The 20598-nt window shown below is 47.9% G+C and overlaps 1 protein-coding gene across 1 annotated transcript; it reads left to right on the forward strand.

Moving 5' to 3' along the window:
- Positions 1–12442: 12442 nt before the first annotated feature.
- RFLNB (refilin B) lies at positions 12443–20516 on the forward strand. Its single transcript, XM_039886245.1, has 3 exons — positions 12443–12775; positions 15539–15648; positions 17357–20516. Exons 1-3 carry the CDS (start codon positions 12560–12562, stop codon positions 17685–17687), a joined length of 657 nt encoding a protein of 218 aa, XP_039742179.1. The 5' UTR covers positions 12443–12559; the 3' UTR covers positions 17688–20516.
- The last annotated feature ends 82 nt before the right edge of the window (positions 20517–20598 follow it).

The following is a 20598-nucleotide window of genomic DNA, read 5'->3' on the forward strand; positions in this document are numbered from 1 at the left end:
GAACCTTGGACTCCGCTCTCAGCATCTGCCCTTCTCCCTGGTGAGATGTGCCCCTTCCTAAGGAAGCAGTGCACGAAACAGAATGTGATGTTCATCAGTGAGTTCCTAGCACATCCAACTGTGGTGGAAACCCAGTCTGTAAATATGCGTAAGGTGTTCTGCTGCTGATTTGGAAACCTTGTGCTCTGAATTTCTACCCTGTTGACTTTCCTTTCTCCACATTAAAGTTCCAATCACAGCCTGCTTTTCCATGTGACTACCAAGGGATTTCTCTCCTGTATGCAGTAAGTTAATCCCATTTCCTTAATAACTGGGTGGGCATTCTGCAGTGAACTTTTTGGGAAGTCTGACGTTTCTTCCAGCAGTGGAAAATCTGTTGCAGCACTGCTGTTAGGTTGGCTTTGAGATATTACCTGGTTTCCATTCTTTATTTTCACCAGCTACCCACTTTAATAGGGTAGCCAGGGATCAGTCTGGTGAGAAAAGAAACACTTCCATATAACCCACCTAAAAGAGCAGTACAAGATGATTTACCTGCCGGGCTCTCTTCCTTCTCACCTACATAGTGGAGCATAAGCAGTGGGATATGAAGAACGTGTCCATTTGTAACAAAAGCAGCCTCGGAGTGGAAACTTCTACAGAACACCTGGCCTCCAGGTCTGGTTCTGGCACTTTGATGTGGGGCAAGTCATTGACCCTCTGAGCCTCAGTTTTCAAGATATGCGAGAGGGGATTGTAATCAGTAGGGCTGTGAAGTTCACACAAGACCAGCTTATGTGCACATGGCCTGTAAGCCATAAAGCAGAATAACATGTGAAGTGTTCGTTGTCACTTGCCAGGCCTGAACAAGTGGCTTGTTGGACTGGATGGTCGGTGTGTAACACCAGGTGGGTGGGCTTGAACAAAATGGCCAAGTGATGATATAACATACTCTGCTGCTGCTGTGTGCAGGCTGCATCCGCAGCAAGCATCGGAATAACTAACCATTGCCTTTTTAGGTCATGAACGTGATATCCAACTCATTCAAGAGTATTAAAAGACTCCCTGTCCTTTGTTCTCCTTCTCCTGGCAGCTGCTATTTCCGTAGCACTCAGGGATAAACCTGCGGACAGAGAGGGAGCTTCCTCCCTCCTAGTGCTGTTGGCTGGACTGCCTGTTGTGGAAAATGTAGCACATTTCCTCTGAATGCAAATTAGGTTGCCGAAGGCTTCCTTCCAAAACAAATTCTTTTACATATGGTGTCTGGTGTCCACAGACCAGACTTCAAGTGGCTATCCATGGCAGGGACAAAATTCTTTCCTGTACCCATTTTATTTTATTTGACCTACAATGCCCAAAAGACTCAAGAGAGATTGTCTTGGGACAGGCAGTCCGAACTGGGAAGGCTGAGGTTGGCCAGCTATTGGGATTACATTGCAGTTGCCATTCAGTTTAGAGCTCTCCCAAGGCCAGCTGAATCCCTGTAATCAGCCGGAAAGTACTCATCTGGCTCTTTAAATCCTCTTTGGGTATAGAGAATGCTGGGTGATAGAGTGATAGTAAAGTGAAAACTGTTAAATGCTTTGTCCCCTAGGAATGTTTATCACTTAATCTGAGGGCTCTGGTAGCTTCTGCTCAGTAATCAAATGGAATTTGCACAATTGCCCTGCCTCCTCCTGTTTTGGGTAATTTTTCAACAAGTAAGAAATTAAGAACAGCTTCTCAACAAACCTCCCTTGACTTCTGGGGCCAAGAAAAGTATTTGCAAAGCGGGCTGCAACTTTCAGGGATACCAGGTGAAGTGGTGGCGAGAAACTCTAGCTTCTTCCACTTGTTTGTTTTGCGCTGATGGAAAAGGAAGGCACTTCTCAGGGAGAGGGGAAGCGTACCAGCTGCTAAAGAGACTGCATGCCACAGAATTCTTCACAAACTCAAGTGCTGTGATTGGCTGACTGGGACAGCCACTGAAGAGCTTTAACAGACAAATGGAAGAAAATGTGAAATGTATAAAGAAACATGAGTTCACACGCAGAGATACCCCCACAGCCTCATACCCCTGGCCTGTCGCATTGCTTACGCTTCTTTTAAAGAATCCCAAGCTTGGCTGGCTCTGTTGTCAGAGAAGGGTGCTGATGGCAGTTAAGGTCAAGTCAGCTTAGCCCTGGGCCTTAGCTGTTCCCAGCTACTGTCTGGCCTGCAAATAATATCTTTGATCATGATGGGGACTGAGAGGTCTGGGCCTTGTGATGCTATCTGCACACATTGGGGGTGGAGAAGAGGGAACTAGTTATTAATATTTATTATATCTTAGATACATTATGATAGCAGATAAAAATCCCTGTTTAGTAGATATGATTAGCTCCATTTTGTAGATATGGGACCTGGAGGGCAAATGACATGCCCAAAGCTAGTGGCTACGAAGTGGCCGAGCCCGGATTTGGCTCAGGTCTCATTCTATCATCTGTGATCTTTGCACCACAACAGTGGTTTTTAGATTTATAAGACAATGTTACATGGGACTCTCACTCTACAAAAACAGATAAAATTTTTTAATATATTTTATGAGTTCGAATAGCTTTGAAAGCCAATCAATGAGAACATTGAAACTATTTCTATAAGTAGAAAGCATTTTAAATCTAAGGTTAGGGATGACAAGTTATATATTACCAACCCCGGCATCCATTTTATTTCTGTGTTTTGCTTTGGTTGCACAGCATAGAGAAATCTTGATTTAATTCAGCCAAGAATTTGCAAATAGTATCCATTTTGTTTTGTTTTTTAAACAGCCTTCCTTCCACGCCCAGATACTTCAGTTACACAGACATGATGAGGACTTCTTATCCTGAGGACGACATGGACGTCAACAGCCCCGGCAGCGCAGGTTAACACAAAGAGCGTCTTTGTAATCTTACATTTGCGCCTATAACATATTTGAGGATGCACGTTGTGTTGTTACAGTTTTTAATATTCAGTTTATAGGATAGGTTTAAAATATGCCTTCTTTTTTTTTTTTTTTTTTTAATGAGGCAACCCTTGGTTGACCTCACAGATTGCAAGGACCTTGTCAGCTTACAATCCCTTATTTTTTATTTTGTTTAATTTTTATACCTACAGCACTTGGTCTTCCTAGGTGGTCATCCATCCAAGTACTAACCAAGCCTGACCCTGCTTAGCTTCCAAGAAAAATATGCATTCTTAAAGGGAAGTTAGAATCAAACCTTTGTGGAGCTCCTTCGCCCACCAAAACATCTCTGAAGAATTCCAGGTTTCCCCAGAAGTCACTTTGGAAGCTGCTACCCTCATTAACAGCCGCTGGGTGTGGTTTTAGTGACCTTAGATGGGAGGGGGAGGTTTGGCTGTGTCACTTTTGTACAGGAAAGTACACCATTTCATTTGAAATTCACCACCCACTCAACAATACATCTGATCTGACACCCAGATCCTGTGCAAGTAGCCCTGGGGGCCACCTCCTGGGTGGAGACAACCTGCCTTTAGAAAGGACATCAGAACGCAAGGCATGCTGTGTTCTAAGAACAGTGCGACTGGAAAGAGCAGAGGGAACTTAGGCAACATTTCAAAGGAAGCCCATTCTTCTTTCAAAACCCCCACAACCCCCAAATCTGATATCTGCAGCCTTGCATGGCTGTGTATGCAATGCCTCCCAACTTTGTCAGGACCTGAAACAAGAATTGTAACATTTGTGCTCCCGTTGCCCCACACTGGGGCAGATCAGTTGAAGAGGCTGCTGGGGCCGGAGACGATGTGCCCGGGGACTGTGGCTGCTTCAGGGCACCCCGTACCTCCCACAGCCTCAGGACTAAGGGATTGGTGTGGGCATTTGCTGGGCACTATAGCAGTGGCCCAGCTTTCTAGGAGAGAAGCTCTGAGCCGGAGCATCAGCGTTGGGTGGTATGTTGGTTTATTTGTTTTTAGGACTTCAGTCAAATTCTCTCATTTTGCAGATGGGAAATCGAGGCCCTGAGAGTTTCGATCACTTGCTGACCCCCACTGTGAAAGAGGACTGGCAAAATCTAAGCCAGCCTTGTATGTCCCACTTTCAACTCACCATGCCACTTGCCCTAGCTAGCCTTCCCTGGAGTTCACCCTCCTCCCCAGCAAGTTCTTCAGAGCTTGTCCCCTTTCCTGCTTTGCCTGCGGAGGTGAGCAGGGATGTCCACACTTTCCCTGATCCTGCCCCCTCCCCCCCATCCCCCTAACCCACTCCCAGCCTCCATGTGGCTTCCCTTGTCGCTTTTGTTACCATTTCAAATGAAATCTACAGCCACCGCCTCCATCCCCCCTCCCCCATGTGCATTTCCTCCTATTCAGCATCCATCTCAACTACCTTCCAGAAACTTCTCTTGAAAGTCACTGATGATCTTCTTGGGGAACTTTCATTCCTTTTGCACTCTCCATTTATTTGATGAGTCTCCCCTCCCGCTAGGAAGTCCCCTGTAGTTCCTCTGATGCTTGGCTTTCTTGGTTCCAATACTTCTTGGTCTCCTTCACTGACTTTCCTGTACTTCTATCCCTTGACCATGAACAAGCTCCAAGGTCATAGGCCCCCTGTGGTTTTCATTCTAGACTCTTTCAGAAAACGTATGTACCTATAATAGGTGTAAACACCAGCTATGCCTTCCGAGGTTTTTCAGATGTTTAGTTCATGTCCTTCCCCTTCAGCTGACTCCAGTCCACTTGCATGTCCCATCATTAGCTCATGTGTAATATCTCCGGTGAAACTCAGCTCCCTTCCTGGAATTCCCCATCTCTAAATGGCACCACCTTCCTTTCCTAGTTCCTCGGTGTCAAGGCCTTAGAGTCAGTCACCCTTGACAACTCCCTTTGTCAACCAATATGGCTAGTTTATCGGAAAAAAAAAAGTTCTTAATTCTTAATTAAGACAACAGTCACAGAAATCAAGTGAAAACCTATTTTGCCCCAACAAATTAAGACTCAGTTGCCATAAGGCCTGGTGGAGTTCAGCACATGGAAGCCCTTCTCTACCATCTCCTGGTTCGGCCCACTGAGTTCCTCTCTGCTCTGAGGGTTTCTCAGAAAGACCTGGCGTAACCCTCACCCCACTGGCCTCCTCACTCACAACTGGTAACTGATGGTTCTGCGTGTTTCTGCTTCTGTTTTTCTTTACCTGGTAAAATATTGCTTTAGTAATACTAATTTTTAAAGTGCAACGTAAGTATTCATGTTAATAAATTAAAACAATATGGAAACATATCAGAAGTCCTACTCTCCTCCCAGACTTTCTCTGTATCTATACTGTGGGGAGAGGAGTGTTTTGCAAACAGAATTAATATTAATATTGAACGTATTTGCATGTTTTTCTGCAGTTAAACAATATATCTTGGACATCTTTTTCCTCAGCATCTATAGATCTACTCATTCTTTTTAATGACTGCATGGTGTTCTGTAGTTCAGATAGACCATTGTTTATTTAGCCAGTCTCCTATCAATTTACAAATAAGTGGTTTCTGTTTTTTGGCTATCAGAAACACATCATCAGTGAAAATCTTTCTGTAAGTATCTTTGCTTACTGGTGCTCACCTTTTTATAGGATATTCTCCTAAAATTGTTCTAGTCCCATTTTAAAAAGAGTAAAGGACATGTACATTTAAAATGTTGCTAGCTCTTGCCAAAATGCCCTCTCTAAAGATTGTTTTGCTGCACACTCCCATCAGCAGTGTGCGTGTGTGCCCGCTTCTCCACATCCTCACTTACCCTAGATGTTTTTTCCTGCTTCTTGATCTAGAGGATGTAGTTGCAGCTCTATCTGTAGAAACGTGGTAAGCAAAAGTTCCTTTTTGGTTTTCATTGCACAAAATCAAATGTGACCCAACAGTACTGTGTCTTGCTGCAAAAAAGCTTTCTTATTGAGCAAAAGACCTGCGGCTTCCCTTGCTGTCAGGGCTCCTGAAGGACATGCCTTGTTGGTTTATTCATGAAAGCGCTGGTCATCTTTTGTACATGTAGAGAGGAATACTTTGAAATTAAATTAGGCATCTCTCCTATTCTTTACCTCTACCCCTTCCCCGCCACTCCAGCAGCAGGCAGGGGGTTTTATATGTACTCTCCTCTGATGGCGATGGTATGGAGATTAAATTCTTAGCTTCTGAACTCCCGTATAGACGTTTATGATTCTATAATAGAGAAGGAACCTTTGAAAGCCGTGGCTGTCAATGCGAGAGTATTGGGATGGTATTTTTTGTTTTTGTTTTTGTTCCTTTCCTTAGTCTAAAAGTGTACTTTAGAATTTTAAGAGCCAAAATTCAGGAGGACTTTGCATACAATCCACACCATCATCATAGGGACAGTGCGTCTTGATATAAACATTTTTTTCCATTAAAGAAAAATGATCAGCAGGTGGGAATAACAACAGGGAATATGACATTTTTTAGAGACTGATAGGCCCCTGAGAAGAAATCCAAACCTTACCACTCTGGGCTGAGCCCCAGGATAAGAGAAACACCCCCTTACGTTTGAGAGAAATCCTAATCTAGAAGCCCTTGCCTGGCTTCTAGCAATTACCCTGGGAGACAGCAGGCCCCATGGAGGTTTGCTGTGTTCAACACAGCACCTGAAGGAAGAGAAACAGTGTCCAAGAAGGTTGTCCAGTCAGATAGGCCTAAGGAAGGATGCACCTCACAGAGTCTCTCATACCCCATCATGGGGAGGTGGTGGCTCCCAAGCTCCCAGAAATAACGAAAGGGCAGCTCATTGGAGGAGACCTTCGGTTGGGACAACTAGGATCCAGAACATTTGGCATATGGACATCAAAAGCAGAAGATGGCTTTCCATAGCAAAGCAGAATAAGTTATACCTCATTAGAGACCATAGAGGTAGAAAGAAGACCATGGACCAGGTCATTACAAACCACCCCATCCTTGCTGCCATAATGTTATATAAGCCTCACCAGATGTCACCCAGGCAAAAGGGAAAGATGAGAGTGGTACTTACTCCAAAACCATTATTTCCCAGAAGTTAAGAAACTACACTGAGTTAGCAAGACAGTTTTCCAATCTTGAGAGAAAGTGGGGGCCCATGAGCTAAATTGAGTTCAGTCAAAAAAATAAGAAGAGCATTAACATTTTGTAAGCCAGAGTTCATAGTCACAAAACAATACCCATTACAAGTGTAAAAAGAGAACTAACAGCTTGTCTCCATTTACTAAAAGAAGGGTCCAGAAGGAAAGGCCTGGCTCAGGGAAGGGGGATTTGGAATCCCAAGGGTTTTTTTGTTTGTTTGTTTTACTATTTGTCTCTTGGTCTAAACTTGCAGAGTTCACGTTTGAATCCTAGGGCAGGAGGCAGGCATAAAGGAAGCCACACTGCTTTAGTATCACCCTATAAACGTAACCAGAAGGGGCAGGAGGCACTTTGCTGCACAGTTCTGGCACCTTCCAGCTACAGGACCCTGCCCCTACCGCCACTAATGGCAGCAGTGCCTAGGGCTTCAGGCAGTGCCAGGCAAAGGGCAGAGAGTCAGTGCCCACAGCAGCATGACCGCGGCCTCTTCTAGGTGCCTAGACAGGGTCTCAGCAAGGACAGCCTGTCGGAGGGCCATGGTGGGATATCGTCATACAACTCGGCAGAACTAGAGGATGGGGTGGTGGGGCGAGAAAAGAAAAAGAAAATTAACAATAGGCATCCCATGTGTACAACCAGATTTATTTATGAGCATATGAGACACCTTCAGAGAGTTCCAAAAATACTTGTCAGAGATTGGGGTTACCCTGCAAAAATTCAGGACAAGAAGCAATAAAATTCCGGTTAACGCTTGCAGCCGATATGACCTGAGAAAACATGAGACACAGATATGACCTGGGGTATCTCTCTGCTCACCCCAAGTTTCTTTTTTTCCCCACTACCGGCTAATTTCCAGTAAAGACTCAAAGCTAAAAAACATTTTTCAAAGGCATGTAAATGTCTTCAGCAAGTATCAGGAGTTCCCAACAGTACATAGCTGCAAACTACAGCCACCTCTTGTCTGTGTGTAGTCTGCTTTGAATTTGGGGTAGGAGAGAAGCACAGTTATGGGTTATGGCTCCCAGGAAGGACACAGTGGGTCAGACCGCCATTGTGGAGCCAACTGGCCACCCCCGTGGGCTCCCATTCTCCATCTCTTCCCACTCGTCACCTACAGACCCGAATCCCCGGGTGGTCCTGAAACACCACGGAGTCTTGAGGCTGCTTTGGAGTGTGGCTGAGCAGACCAGCCGTTTTTTCCCCAGGGATAATGACAACACACCCTTCTATCATGCCTTTCAGCCAAGGAGCCAAGGGTCTTAACTTCAATTGCTCAACTAAAGGCTATTTTTCTGGGCTGCAAGTCCTTGTCCAGTGTGAATACGCAGAACGGGGCCAGCAGTGCAAGTGCATTGATGCAGTTCCAAGGAGGCCATGTGCCCTAGCTCTTTGCAAAAGCCCATCTGGGTTTTATTTTGCAGAGGCCCCGGCTCTTTTCTGTGTAACTAGGGAGTGTTTGGGAGACTAACTCTCAGCTTACAAATAGGAGGCCTCGGGGATGGAGCCTGAACTTGACTGGGGTCCTGGGTTTGTCACACAGGCGACATCAGCCTGACTTCACCCTAAGCTGCATTTGGTGTCTGGGTTGGTGTTGCCAGCTGGGCTGGGTCAGATCTTATCTCCCCACCTAACTTGGTGGTCTCCCAGTTGAAAAATCAGAAAAGGAGCTGGCCTGTTCTCTCAGGCCCACTTCGCTCTGAAATGGCCAAGCCAGAACTACGTTTTTCCCTTGGCTCTATCTGGATCATGCCACCTCTGTGAGTGCCAGGGGCTCACGCAGTACACCCACCTCACCAGTGCCTGTGCACACACTCCTGTGGGCTGTGTCATGTCCACGTACGTCTTTTTAATTCCGTTCCTTTATTGAACTTGGCAGGTCCCTTTCAATGTTCTTTGAAAACCATAACCTTAATCTGAAAATACTTAAGGAAACAAAATAAAGTTCTATTTTTTAAAGCATTTTGGTTGACATGGGTACATAGGAAGGAAAGGGGGGACCTGATTCAGTAATAAGGCAAATCCACAGCATCATGATCCCCAGACACCAGGACCCAGGGGACTGGGACTGCAAGGGACCACAGGCACTGGCTGCGAGCCAGCATGTTGGAGCCGGCAGTGTTTTTAATCCGCTTTCTGGCTGGGTTGATTGAAGACAAGCTGTTCTAAAACAATAAGCAGCAGCCATGTGGGGGTCTTGCCCTGTTCTTGTCTGACTCAACTCCCATTCGGGCATCAGCTTAATTTAGTGCAGGAAAAGGGAACATGAAGGATTGGCATTCATCGTTAGGCAGCTTTTTGCCTCAGACCCTGCCGGGAAAGAACTCAAGCCAGAAGCCAAGTCCTATGAGGACACTGGTCTCTGACCAGGCAGGGTGACAATGACCCCCTCTGAAAGAACAGCTTTGAGAAATGGCCACTCTATTCAGGCTCTGTGATCTCGCTTTGTTTTGTGTAACTCACTCCTGATTTCTAGGTACACCTCAGCTGCTCCTCAAAAGAAGGCCTGTCTTCGAACCTGGACCAGGAGAGAGTAAAGGTGGAATCTGTGGTCTTTCCCAAGCTTTGGTTAGAGCTTTTTAAAGAAACATCTGTTAGAAAGCAATCTGGAATAAGTTGGAGGACAATGATGAGCACAGGTAGTGGGGATCTTCCCAAGGACTCATTGCCCAGGGCTGAGGAAACACAGCCAACCTCCAGGGTCTGAGCTGCACAGCTCCCACATAGTTACAAATGGAGTCCCCCTGTTCTCTCACCTAGAAGGACTCATGGCATGGTTGAAGTTAGACGGTTTCTGTTGTAAGAACACCTCTGCGCAGCTCCACCCGGACTGCCATGAGTTTCAAAAATGCCAGTGTGGGCAGGATGCCTAGCCAGGACAAAGGTGCTCCCCACCTTCCGCTTGATTCCCATGTAGCTTCCAGTCAGCTCAGACTTATCTTTGAGCTCCTAGAAAACAGTCTGGACAAGAGTGGACAAACCTGAGGTCCCTCCTCGTTGTCTTTTGATTGGCTCAAGAGAATTCTGAGAGTCACAGAGGATCAGACTTTGGTGTAGCTTATTGGGTGGGAGGCACCTGATTGATTCAGGAGAGTCTATATGGGACCATGCACTCCTACTTCTCTGTCAGTGTCAGGTCCTGGGACTGGATTCCTCTTCAAGCCCCTCGAGTTTCTTGTGTGTGTATCAATGCAGGGCTCCTCCATAGGGAAGGAGGCCATGATGGGTACTTTTGTCCTGAGGCCTGAGAATCTGGGCTCGTGAAGCCCTTCTGGAGTTGGGGAGAGGTTATTCTTGGAGATCAGACAGAACTTTTATAGGATGGAGGTCAGTGTGTGGATGCTTCCTGGATCCGTTTTGAGGACCAAGATGCTCGTGTGAAATCCTGGGCCAGCTGCTTAATGACCCCACTGCCAGGAAGGAAGGGGTGCCTCAAAGATGTCCCTTTGATCTTCCCAGACCCTCCAAGGCTGGCAGTGTCACACAGCCTTACTCATCTTGGCAGAATTCCTCTCAGAAAGTGGCAATGCCAGTTTCCCCCCAGGCTCTGGGTTTTAGCAGGTTCAGGTGGAGATCCCTCTCAAGCTCTCCACAACAATCCACACTTTGATGGAGAGACCAGCTACACTGGCCTAGTACCTCCCTCAGTCTCATCCTCCGCCTCTTACAGGCTGATGACCTCGAAGGCTACCACCTCCTTGGAGCAATTGCCATCTTCCTGGACACCTTTCCCAACCTGTCCAGGCTTCGAGGAGAGTTCTCAGGATTTACCTGGGAATTCTGGTGGGCAAATTCCCCCCAGGACACCGAGTCCTCCCACCGCCAACAGACCACCCTCTCCACAACCCCAGGAAACACTTCGATTCCTCCTGGTATGCCCTGGGTGGGGGTAGCCTGGGGTGTTCAGATGGTGGAATCAACAGGGGTAGAGAGGTGTAGCTACATAGTTGGCCCAACCTCTAAGACCCACTGCTTACAGTACGTCTTTGTGCTAACCATTAATCCGGGGCTATGATTCTGTAATCTATTCCCACGGGCCTTAAATGAAGGAACAACCTCCCAGCACACAGGCATGTACCAGGGGTTATTCTCCATGGGGGACAGGATTCGAGGCAAGCTGCCTTATACTAGCTGTGTGACTTGGGTCAAGTTAAGTCCCTCCTCTATTTCTTTACCTGAAAATAATGAATGAGGAGAGTAGAATAACTCAATTTTGTCAACAAATCTCTAACATCTACCCGCTCTAAATTCTGACTTTAAAGTAGAACAAGTTCCTTTGTTTTTTTTGTTGTTGTTGTTGTTGTTTGTTTGTTTGTTTTGTGAGACATAGACCAGGCTGCCATTGTGTGGCATGCACAGAGCCCACCTCTCATCTAGTTAGGGAAGTCCCCTAGCCCCGGGGGCAGGACTCCTCTTTAGAGCTGGCACTTTCCATTTAGGTCTGGGCACAGTTCCAGCTTGAGGCTCTTAGCTGAACACCCACCCAAATTCCCTAGTTTAGGGTGGCTGGTGTGTGGGGGGGAGTATCCTATGCCTACTGATAATCAGAGCTCTGTGAGAAAAAGTACTAGCTTTGAGAACAGCCAGTTCTACAGCTGGCAGCTACCGAAAGGAGTTCCCACTCAGATAGGGTCTCTCGGTCAAACTAAAGAAGAGGGGAGAAATCCCCAGTCTGTGTTTTAGGTGGGAACTTCTATTAGTGAAGAGCAGTGGCCCCCATCAAGGAGCCTACAGCCCTTCAGACAGCCCTTGGGCAGCCTGCTGAGCTTGATTATCTTTTTCGAGGTCCCAGTCTGTGCCCACCGTAGACTCTTCTTGCTTGGTGTGGCCACAGCCTGTTCAGCTGAGCAGTCAGGCCAGGGAGTGGTGTCCCTGCAGGAGTCCCTGAGGATAAACGGAGTAGGCCCTCTTTTCCTGCGGGGCAGAAATGAGAGCCAGAGGCAGACTGAAAGCCCGCCCTGCTAAGCCAAGAGGAGGTTGGAGCCATATGAAGCGCATTAACTATTAATAATTTCCAGTTGTTTGCTCGCTGGGTTCGGCTGGCTCCCCAAGCCTCCGCAGGCCGGGGCTCCGCTCTGGCTTCCACAGACCGCCAGGGCTCGAGATAGTAGCGCCTGCCGGGCCCTGCTGGGACAGGGCCAGGGCACAGGAGCCGTCAGGGCCCCAGGGCGAGTGGGGTCCCGTGTCCACTTGCAGCGGGGCAGGGGCCAGACAGGGTACTCGCCGAGGACAGCCCGGCGCCCCAGGCGCCCTGCGATCGGCAGCTTGGGGTGAGCTGAGCTGCCCGGCGGAGCGCAGCAAGGGCGGCTCACCGCAGGAGCGCAGCGGCCCCTGGCGCCCGGCCTCGCCGCTCAGCCCGTGCGGGGCGGCCCAGCGGGCGGGGCGGAGGGCGGAGGGCGGGCCCCAGGCGCGGCGGCCGGCGAGACTCGGACGGCGCGCGGGTGGCGGGCAGGCAGGGCGGCGGGGCGGGCAGCGGCCCCGGCCCGCGTCTGCGCCCCTCGCGCCTCTCGCACGCCCGCGGCCCCGGCCCTGCCGCACGCACAGCCATGGTGGGCCGGCTGAGCCTGCAGGATGTGCCCGAGCTCGTGGACACGAAGAAGAAGGGCGACGGCGTCCTGGACAGCCCGGACTCAGGACTGCCCCCCAGCCCCAGCCCCAGCCACTGGGGGCTCGTGGCGGCCGGGGGTGGTGGCAGCGGCGGAGAGCGCGCACCGGCACCCGGGGCTCTGGAGCCCGACGCGGCAGCGACCCCAGCGGCCCCGGTGAGTGGTCCCGCTGTCCCCGTCCTTCCCCATCCCACCCGCAGCTGGGCCCCAGGAGACCATCAGCCGGTCGTGCGTCCCACTTCAGGGCGCTTTGTCGGCGCCTCCACCGCTGGTCGGGACGTCGAGGCCATCGGCGGGAGCCCGGGGCAGGAGCGCTATGAGAGCCTGGCCAGCTGGAGCCGGTGGCTGGAAAATTGTCATCGCCTGGGAGGCGCGCGTGCCCCGGGAGAGGCGAGCTGCCGCCTCCTCCCATCGGGGTGGCTGATCCCGGGGCTACCAGGCTACGGCTAGGCCACATTCTAGCCTCGGTCGGGCGGGAGGGGATCCCGGGACACCGAGAGGGAACCCCAGTTTTCCCCGGATTGCGGGCCTGGCACCCAGGGACTTTGTCCCAGCCGTCCGTGTCTCCCAAGGGCCTTACGCCTTCTGGCTGGTCTTGGGGAGAGGGCTGTTGTGCTCTAACTTCCCAGCTCCCCAATTCAGAGAGCAAACGGGGCCAGCTTTGGGGGACTATGTTAGTGGTCTTCGGTGGAGTCATCTCATGAGCCTCTGGCCTCCTGGTGGTCCTGTCCTGTCACCTAACTCTGTCTGGGTGGGAGGCATTTAGGTGAGTGGAAACTTTCAAAATTTAATCCTTTTATTTTCTTTTACATTTTTCTATTTAAAGACGCGCGCGCATGCGCGCGCGCACACACACACAGGTCTCTTTTGTCTTAGAAATCATGAGGTGGTGGTGTTTATTGCCTTTACCTAGAGCTCAGGGGAGGCCACATCCTGCCTGCAGTCAAAGCTCAGAGTAGGGATCTCAGTCCCCTTGCCCCTTGGGCTGGGTGTTTACAGCCCTCTCTCCCGGGGTGAAGTAGTCAGTGGCAACTGCTGCACCTTAAAGACCCACTCACTTTGATAGTATGGGGAATTCTTGACGCACTGACCCTGTCTCTTAGTGGACGTCAGGGCATTCTCTCATTTCTCTCGGCAGGCAGCACTTGCTTCAACCTGGCCTTCAGAACCCTGGCCATCTGGCCCTTTTTAGCCTCATCTTCCACACCCCCTGACACAGGCTGCCTCTGATGCTGCTCTTTCCACCTGGCATGCATTTTCCTTCAAGCCCACCCCCTTCTACCTCTCCCAAAGCCCTGCTGACCCTTCGATGTCACCTCCTCTGGGAAGTCTTCATTAATGCTTCCCAGAGCCATGAGGGAGTCTGTGGCCTCATCCTCATTCTCTGGTGGCACCTCGTTCGTATATCTGTCATAACACCTGCCACCGTCAGCGTGCACCTGGAGCAAGGTGTGTGCTCAGTGAGTGTCTGTTGGGTGGGCAGGGATGAAGGAGCAGAGAAGTCAGGGGCAAGAGAACCAAGTGCTTGTATGGATACCTGGAAGAAGGCTATCTCTTGGTGGCTCTGTCCTCAGGACTGTCTGGAAGGTGCCCCCTGGGGTGGGGAGTATCCAGCAGCCAGGGATCTGGGGGCAGAGCAGGGACCACTGTCACAACTTGAGGACTGTTACCAAAAGCTCTGCGGTAGCCAGTGCCCACACTTTACCCCTCCCCCATTCACTGACCTTGGTTCTTAACCACAGCCCCTCCCCCAGCCAGGGCTTATTAAACTCTCCACCTAATTTCAGGCGCTGGACCCTCAGAACCCTCTTCCACTCTCCGACCTACCCTGGTGCCCTTTGGCTTTTGCATTTCCATCCCATACTTCCACTTGACACCTTGTCCTGGTAACATAAGAGTTTTACAGCCAACTTTCTAGAAACGTCTGCTTCCTTCTCTGTCCTGGACCATGTGGGGGTGGGGCTGCCAACTCCACACCCTGGCCCAAGTGTGGATCCTTCTCTCAAATTAGGCAAAGAAAATGACAGATTCCCCAGTAAACCCGGGAACCCTTAACACAGAAGTGTTAAGTGTATTGCACACTTAACACAGAAGCCCTGATTCCAGTCAAATCGGGTAAAAGCCAGCACCTGTGTCTAGGAACTGTCTCCTATTCGGGCTGCATGATGAATCAGAAAGTCTGACGCTGCTCAGGCTGGAAGCCAGTTAACCTCTAGGCATGCTGTGCTCTGGCTCTGAGTTTTCTGGATAGTGGGAAATGATGTAGAGAACTTTTTGGTGTTCATTGTACCAATAAATTTACAGACAACTTCGACTTGGTTGGGTGTTGATCTGGTCTCTCCAGAGGCAGAGGAGGTGGGGAAAGTTAGACTGGATCTGCAGTATATTAAAAAAAATCCCTGGTAGAATTATTTTGTTCTGGACTTTTCTAAAGTGTTGCTGAGACAATGACAGGGTTGGAGGCACATAACTGAGGGTTCTGGTTAATGGAGTCCCAGTTCATTGAGGTTTCCTGACCGCCTTGCTGGGAGATGGCGCAGCAGCCTCTGGGTCTGCCCACGATGATGACACTGAGCTCTTGTCTATTTCCTCTCTTCAGCCTTTCACAGAACCTCAGTATGGAAGGGGGCACCGCTTCCCTTCCCTTAGTGTGCGGATAAGGTCTCAGAGGGTGTATGATGTGACTTTTGTGAGGGCACACAGCACATTCGTGATAGATCTGAGATTCAAATTCAGACCTCTTGGCTCCCTGTCCGTTGTTCTTTCTATGCTGTGGGTCGGCCCTTCTCTGGCATTATTCCCAGGAAGGGGGACACAGGTCACACAATTGGGCTGTCACCTGGAGGCACAGAGCCAGGGTCTTCTGCGGGGGATGCATCCGCTTGGCCTGTAGTCTAACTGCATTCTCCATCCTCACAGAATCCAGCCTCTCTCCCCACTCCTCTGGCCTTCACCTGCACGCCAAGGTTATGCCCCCTGTCCTTTGGCGAAGGAGTGGAGCTTGACCCCTTACCACCGACGGAAGTAAGGTAAATATAGCAGGCTCTGCTTATATTTTATTTTTTTATAATTTTCATTTTTTATCCTAGAAATTAATGCTCGTTAGTTTTTTAAAAAATTAATCTCAACAGTGTGCCAAAGACTATTCATGGTTTGGTGGGTACTTTTCCAGCTCTTTTTCTACATTCTAACCAATCAAATATCTAGATGCAATTTTAAAATCAAAACAAGATCATGTTCTATATAAAGTCCCGCAACTTGCTCTTTGCACCTCATAGATCATGGCCATCAGATGTTTAAGTTTTTTCAATAAAGTAATTCCTCTTTCTAAAAGCTGCTGCCCCGTTTCCCCACCCCCGCCCCACCTCCCAGCCCTACTTCACACTGTCACCTTGTTTTATGTTATAATTTCACTGGACAAGCACCATTCTTCCTTTGGGAATTTATCTCATCCAGGATTATCTGGGAGCAGAGATTCACTGAGAGGCTCTGTTCAAGATATGTCTTTTTAGAGAAAGGAATTTTACTTTTGGGAGCCGGTGGTTTTATAGCTGGATTTTCAGTTGCCTTAACACAAAGGGCCCTTTGACATGGAACAAAGGAGGCTCACCAGTTTGGAGGTGAGCAGTTCAGCCTTTATTCCTGCAGAGCTTGTATTTTGAACAAAATGAGGACATGACTTCATGACATTAGCTTTCACCAGCTTCTTACCTACTTGCCCAAGGAGAATAGGCATTTCCATCTGACTCACTGAAAAGAACGCTGCTTCTTACTTCCTGACCAGTGGGTAGGGGCTGGTGGGGGCAGTGCTGTTAGATGCGTCTATGTGTGATGCTTCTATATATTTTAGTATCTATGAAGCTGCAATAATTATAAAGTAAAATGAACTTACACTTTGCTTACATAAAAAAATTAACTCCCAAATTACCAAAGGACTTAAGAAGAATAAGGTAGCTGCTAAGGAACATGGATGTTGGGTTATTTTATGGAAATCAAGATTGTAATTGGCTTTTATTGATAAGGTCAGGTCTCGGAGTCCCTGGGTTTGAGGGATCTTGAAACCAAAGGCCAAAGTGGACCAAGTACTAGTACTTGGTATCACCAAGCATTCAGAACCAGCATCTAGGATTTCTGGGTTCCTTCATCCTCTCATTAAAGAGCTGATTGATAACTTTAGGGCACAGAGAAACTGTTCACCCCTAGTGCAGCAGTAGAATCTACCTTATCACATAATCATTAATACCACCAGCACTTGCTGTGTTAACATTCTACCCAGTTATTAGTGGGCACCTTTTACAGAAAGAGGAAACTGAGGCTTGAAGAAGTTAAGAAGTTAAGTAAGTTAATTTGACCAAGCTCTCATAGCTTAAGAAAATGAGCGTAGACTCCCTGGGCTGCGTCCTGCAATGATCAACAGTGAGTGCAAGGCCAACCCTGGAATCTTGCACACCTGCGTTTCAATCCCAGCCTCACTACTCGCTCCCACTTTCACCTTAACCTCTGTACCTCGATTTCCTCTCCCAGGGATTGTTGGGATAATTAAATTACATCTTAGAAGTAAAGTGCTTTGAATAGTACCACAGAGTAAGTGCTTCATCAACTGTATGCTGCTTCTGACGAGAGTAGACACATTTCAAGGTTTGCACCCCTTGAACGAGAGGTTCGAGGTCATAGTAGGGACCCCTGTGCCCCTAGCTCAGAGGAATGGTGTCATGCTGCCTTCCTTCTCCCGCCCAGGTATACTTCCTCAGTCAAGTACGACTCAGAGCGGCACTTCATCGACGACGTCCATCTGCCCCTTGGCCTGGTAGTGACCTCCTACAGCCAGACAGTCACCTGCATCCCCAATTGCACGTGGCGCAACTACAAGGCCGAGCTGCGCTTCGAGCCCCGTCACAAGCCCACCCGTTTCCTCAGCACCACCATCATCTACCCCAAATTCCCCAAGATCGTCTACACCACTACCCTGGATTACAGCTACCGCAAGACACTGAGAAGGTTCCTGTCCAGCGTGGAGCTCGAAGCCACAGAGTTCCCAGGCAGCGATTACCTCTCGGATGAGTGCTGACTCAAGCAGGCTGGGTGGGGCTGGACCAGCTCTTCTGCTGCCCTGGTCAAGTTGGGCCACACTGCCCTTGAGTGTCACTCATGTCCCCAGGAGTCTAATCTAGAGATACCTCTAAGCCCACCCTGGGGAAGAAAATAAAATGTTGCGGCATCTTATAATAATCGAGAGAATTTGGTTTTTAAAAAAATTTTCAAATGGTTTTTAAAAGGAGTATATTTCTAGTTTGCTGCTGCATACTTCCCCCCAAAGTCTCAATTTCATGAGAAAATTAAAAATCAACTAGAGCAAAAGGAAAATGGCCACGATTTGAAATAGGGAGGGAGGGGAGAACTCCTCTTTCGTGGGTCACTTTGAGGAAGAGTGTGGAAAAAGCCTCTGGAATGGAAAAAGTGAGTTTTAGAAATTTCAGCCCCGGGTGTCTTCACTGCTATGAAAGTGGTGCTAATTCAGTAAGCTGTGACACCCATATGGGTTCAATCTGTGGAGACTTGAGTTCCATTCCATTTTTTATTTCCATTTCCATTTCTATTTCCTGTTAACCAGAATGCTTGGAATTCGCTAAATCTTTTTCATGACATCGAAAAACCCCAAACTACAATGTAAGATGCCTTTTTTAAAAAGAGGAAAAAGGTTCATACTGTTTTCACCTCTTTGGGAAGATCAGGTCAACTGATGGCCGAGTTTGGGAGCAATGGCTTCCGTCTGGTTCCTTCCATCCATTGCTTCTGAGCTCAGGCTCTGGCAAAGCGCCTCGCACCCTTGGCATCTGGTAATGTCTCCACAGGCTTGTGTAACTCTCCTGATATGTATTTTGGGGTTTCCAAATACTTTCCTATTTTTTCATAAGGCAAAATGTAGCAAAGAGAAACGGCATTTTCTTGTGAGAGAAACAGCATTTTAAAAGAATTCTTAGGAAAAATGCTTTCTGGGATGCCGCAAGGGGGTTTCACTCACAATGGGAACTAGTGGCCATACCTAGGACCTGACACCGTCTGGGAGGAGGTAGATGCAGATGTTTCTAGTAATCTAGTTCATCAGGGTGGGTGTCTTCTCCAGGGACCCAGAGTCAACTGCCGTTAGGACTTTGACTGCATCAACATTGTAGAGAAATTCTGCCAGAGCCTTAGGTCTAAGCCAAAAGCAAGGAAATAACCCACCTACATCCCCCAGGTAAAGCAAAGGTGTATTCAAATAAGGAATAATGTCAAAAGTCCAAGTCCAAAACCTGGATGTTGTTGTGATGGTACACATTTCTTTTAAATGTTCAGTTTAGTGTAAGTGACACTCGTGGCATTGGGTGTGAAACGAAGAAACTTTGTGAATTCAGGTGAACTGGCCTCAGAAGCAGAGAGGGCAGCTGGGCAGGAGAGTGCGGTGGGCCAGGCTGCCTCTGGCTTCACCCCCTGCCTGCCCTGCCTCTCTCCAACCCTTACTTCTTCCTCCTGCCAATCCTGAGGTTTTTGAGTGAAGAAAGTGGCACATGGCTTTTTCTCTTCCAATACTGGAAAGAACAAACCGTGAATATTTCCTCTGAATACTTCCAATATTATATTAAGTGCTCGAGGGTTACAGGGTACTTACTGTAAGCTCCAACTCCGGCAGTATCTCCGGGTTTCTGTGGATGGCTTCCTGCTGTCTTGAAAGCACCATTGATGGCACTGTGGGTAGCCATAACAGGGACTTTTGTTTTGAAGAGAGCAGGCATGATGATAATCACACTCATTTAAAGTCATCGGAGGCCTATAGAGCCAAATTGTCTGATGTCCTCTTCAGATTTAACAGTGTTTATTCTGTGATGCTCCTAACTGATTGGACACATCCCTTCGGTGGAGCCTGCAGTGGGATGGATGGTCCCAAGTTTGCCGGGGTGAGGCTCAGTGGGGGCCCCTCAGAGGAGCGTTCTGGGACCCTACAGTCTCCTTAGTCATTCAGAGCAAGAAATAGAAGAGTAAATTACACAGCATTTTTAGATAAAAATGATTTTTCTCTCTGATTCCAAAATCTTGTCATTTAAGGCAAGTAGTAAATGCAATTTTAAAATTATGTTAAGAGAGTTCCCAAGGCTTTGCTCTGTCCCAACAGGGACACTTAAATGAGCTCAGAACAATACCGTGGGCAGCATGGCAGGAGAGACAAGTGCAGGAGAACATGGCCTTCGATCAGAGCAATATTCTGAGATGTCCACATGAGATTTTGTTTTAGGGAATTGGATTAAGTTCGGGCAAATCATTCTAGGTGTGGAAAGAATCTGAACTATATCAGTAAAGTAGGTAGAAGTGAGCGATTGTGAATGTGTAATGCTAATGGAAAAGCAGGCTTTATTTTGTTAAGTTATTCACTAGGGAACTGACCTTAGTTCTTTCTAGTCCTCTTTCTTCAAACCTGCTTGGCTGATAGCTGCAGAAAAGGAAGCACGCGAAGACGCAATGGGACACACCTCAGGATAAATCAATCAGTTGTGCATTCATTTTGGTTTGCAAGGTTGAAACAATGATTTTTAAAAACTCACTCATTAAAACCAAACGTTCCTAAGTATATCTGGGAGATAGTTTACTTATTAATTAAAAAAATCTTTTTTCTCAGTCTGTTAAATTATGGCTTTCATGTAATAAGGATGATTTGTGTTTTCAGAGAAAAGCTGTTTTCTTTTCAAATCCAGACCTTTTAAAAAGAATGATTACCTTTTCATTTGACGCTTTTCCTGTTTCTAACCTTAGGAAATCCAGAATTGTATTTGACTAAAACTATTTTTAAAATTTATCTTTGACCTCCGTCCCACTCCATTTTGCTCTGTGACTTCATTTAACAATAAATTATCTTTAAAAAAAACCTTCGAGATGCCTCTCTTTTTAAAGTAAAAGTATGTTTTGGTTAAGAAAAATGAGAAAAACAGCTCCTCCTCTGGAGAAAT

This window comes from Pteropus medius, unplaced genomic scaffold (assembly GCF_902729225.1).
Source record: "Pteropus medius unplaced genomic scaffold, Ma_sr-lr_union100, whole genome shotgun sequence".
Lineage (NCBI taxonomy): Eukaryota > Metazoa > Chordata > Mammalia > Chiroptera > Pteropodidae > Pteropus > Pteropus medius.

Excerpts from the sequence above, each read along its gene's own strand:
- RFLNB (XM_039886245.1), top strand. The coding sequence starts at position 12,560 with ATGGTGGGCCGGCTGAGCCTGCAGGATGTGCCCGAGCTCGTGGACACG. Across the intron at positions 12,776-15,538 it reads CAGCGACCCCAGCGGCCCCG|AATCCAGCCTCTCTCCCCAC; the intron begins GTGAGTGGTCCC and ends CCATCCTCACAG. Across the intron at positions 15,649-17,356 it reads TTACCACCGACGGAAGTAAG|GTATACTTCCTCAGTCAAGT; the intron begins GTAAATATAGCA and ends TCTCCCGCCCAG.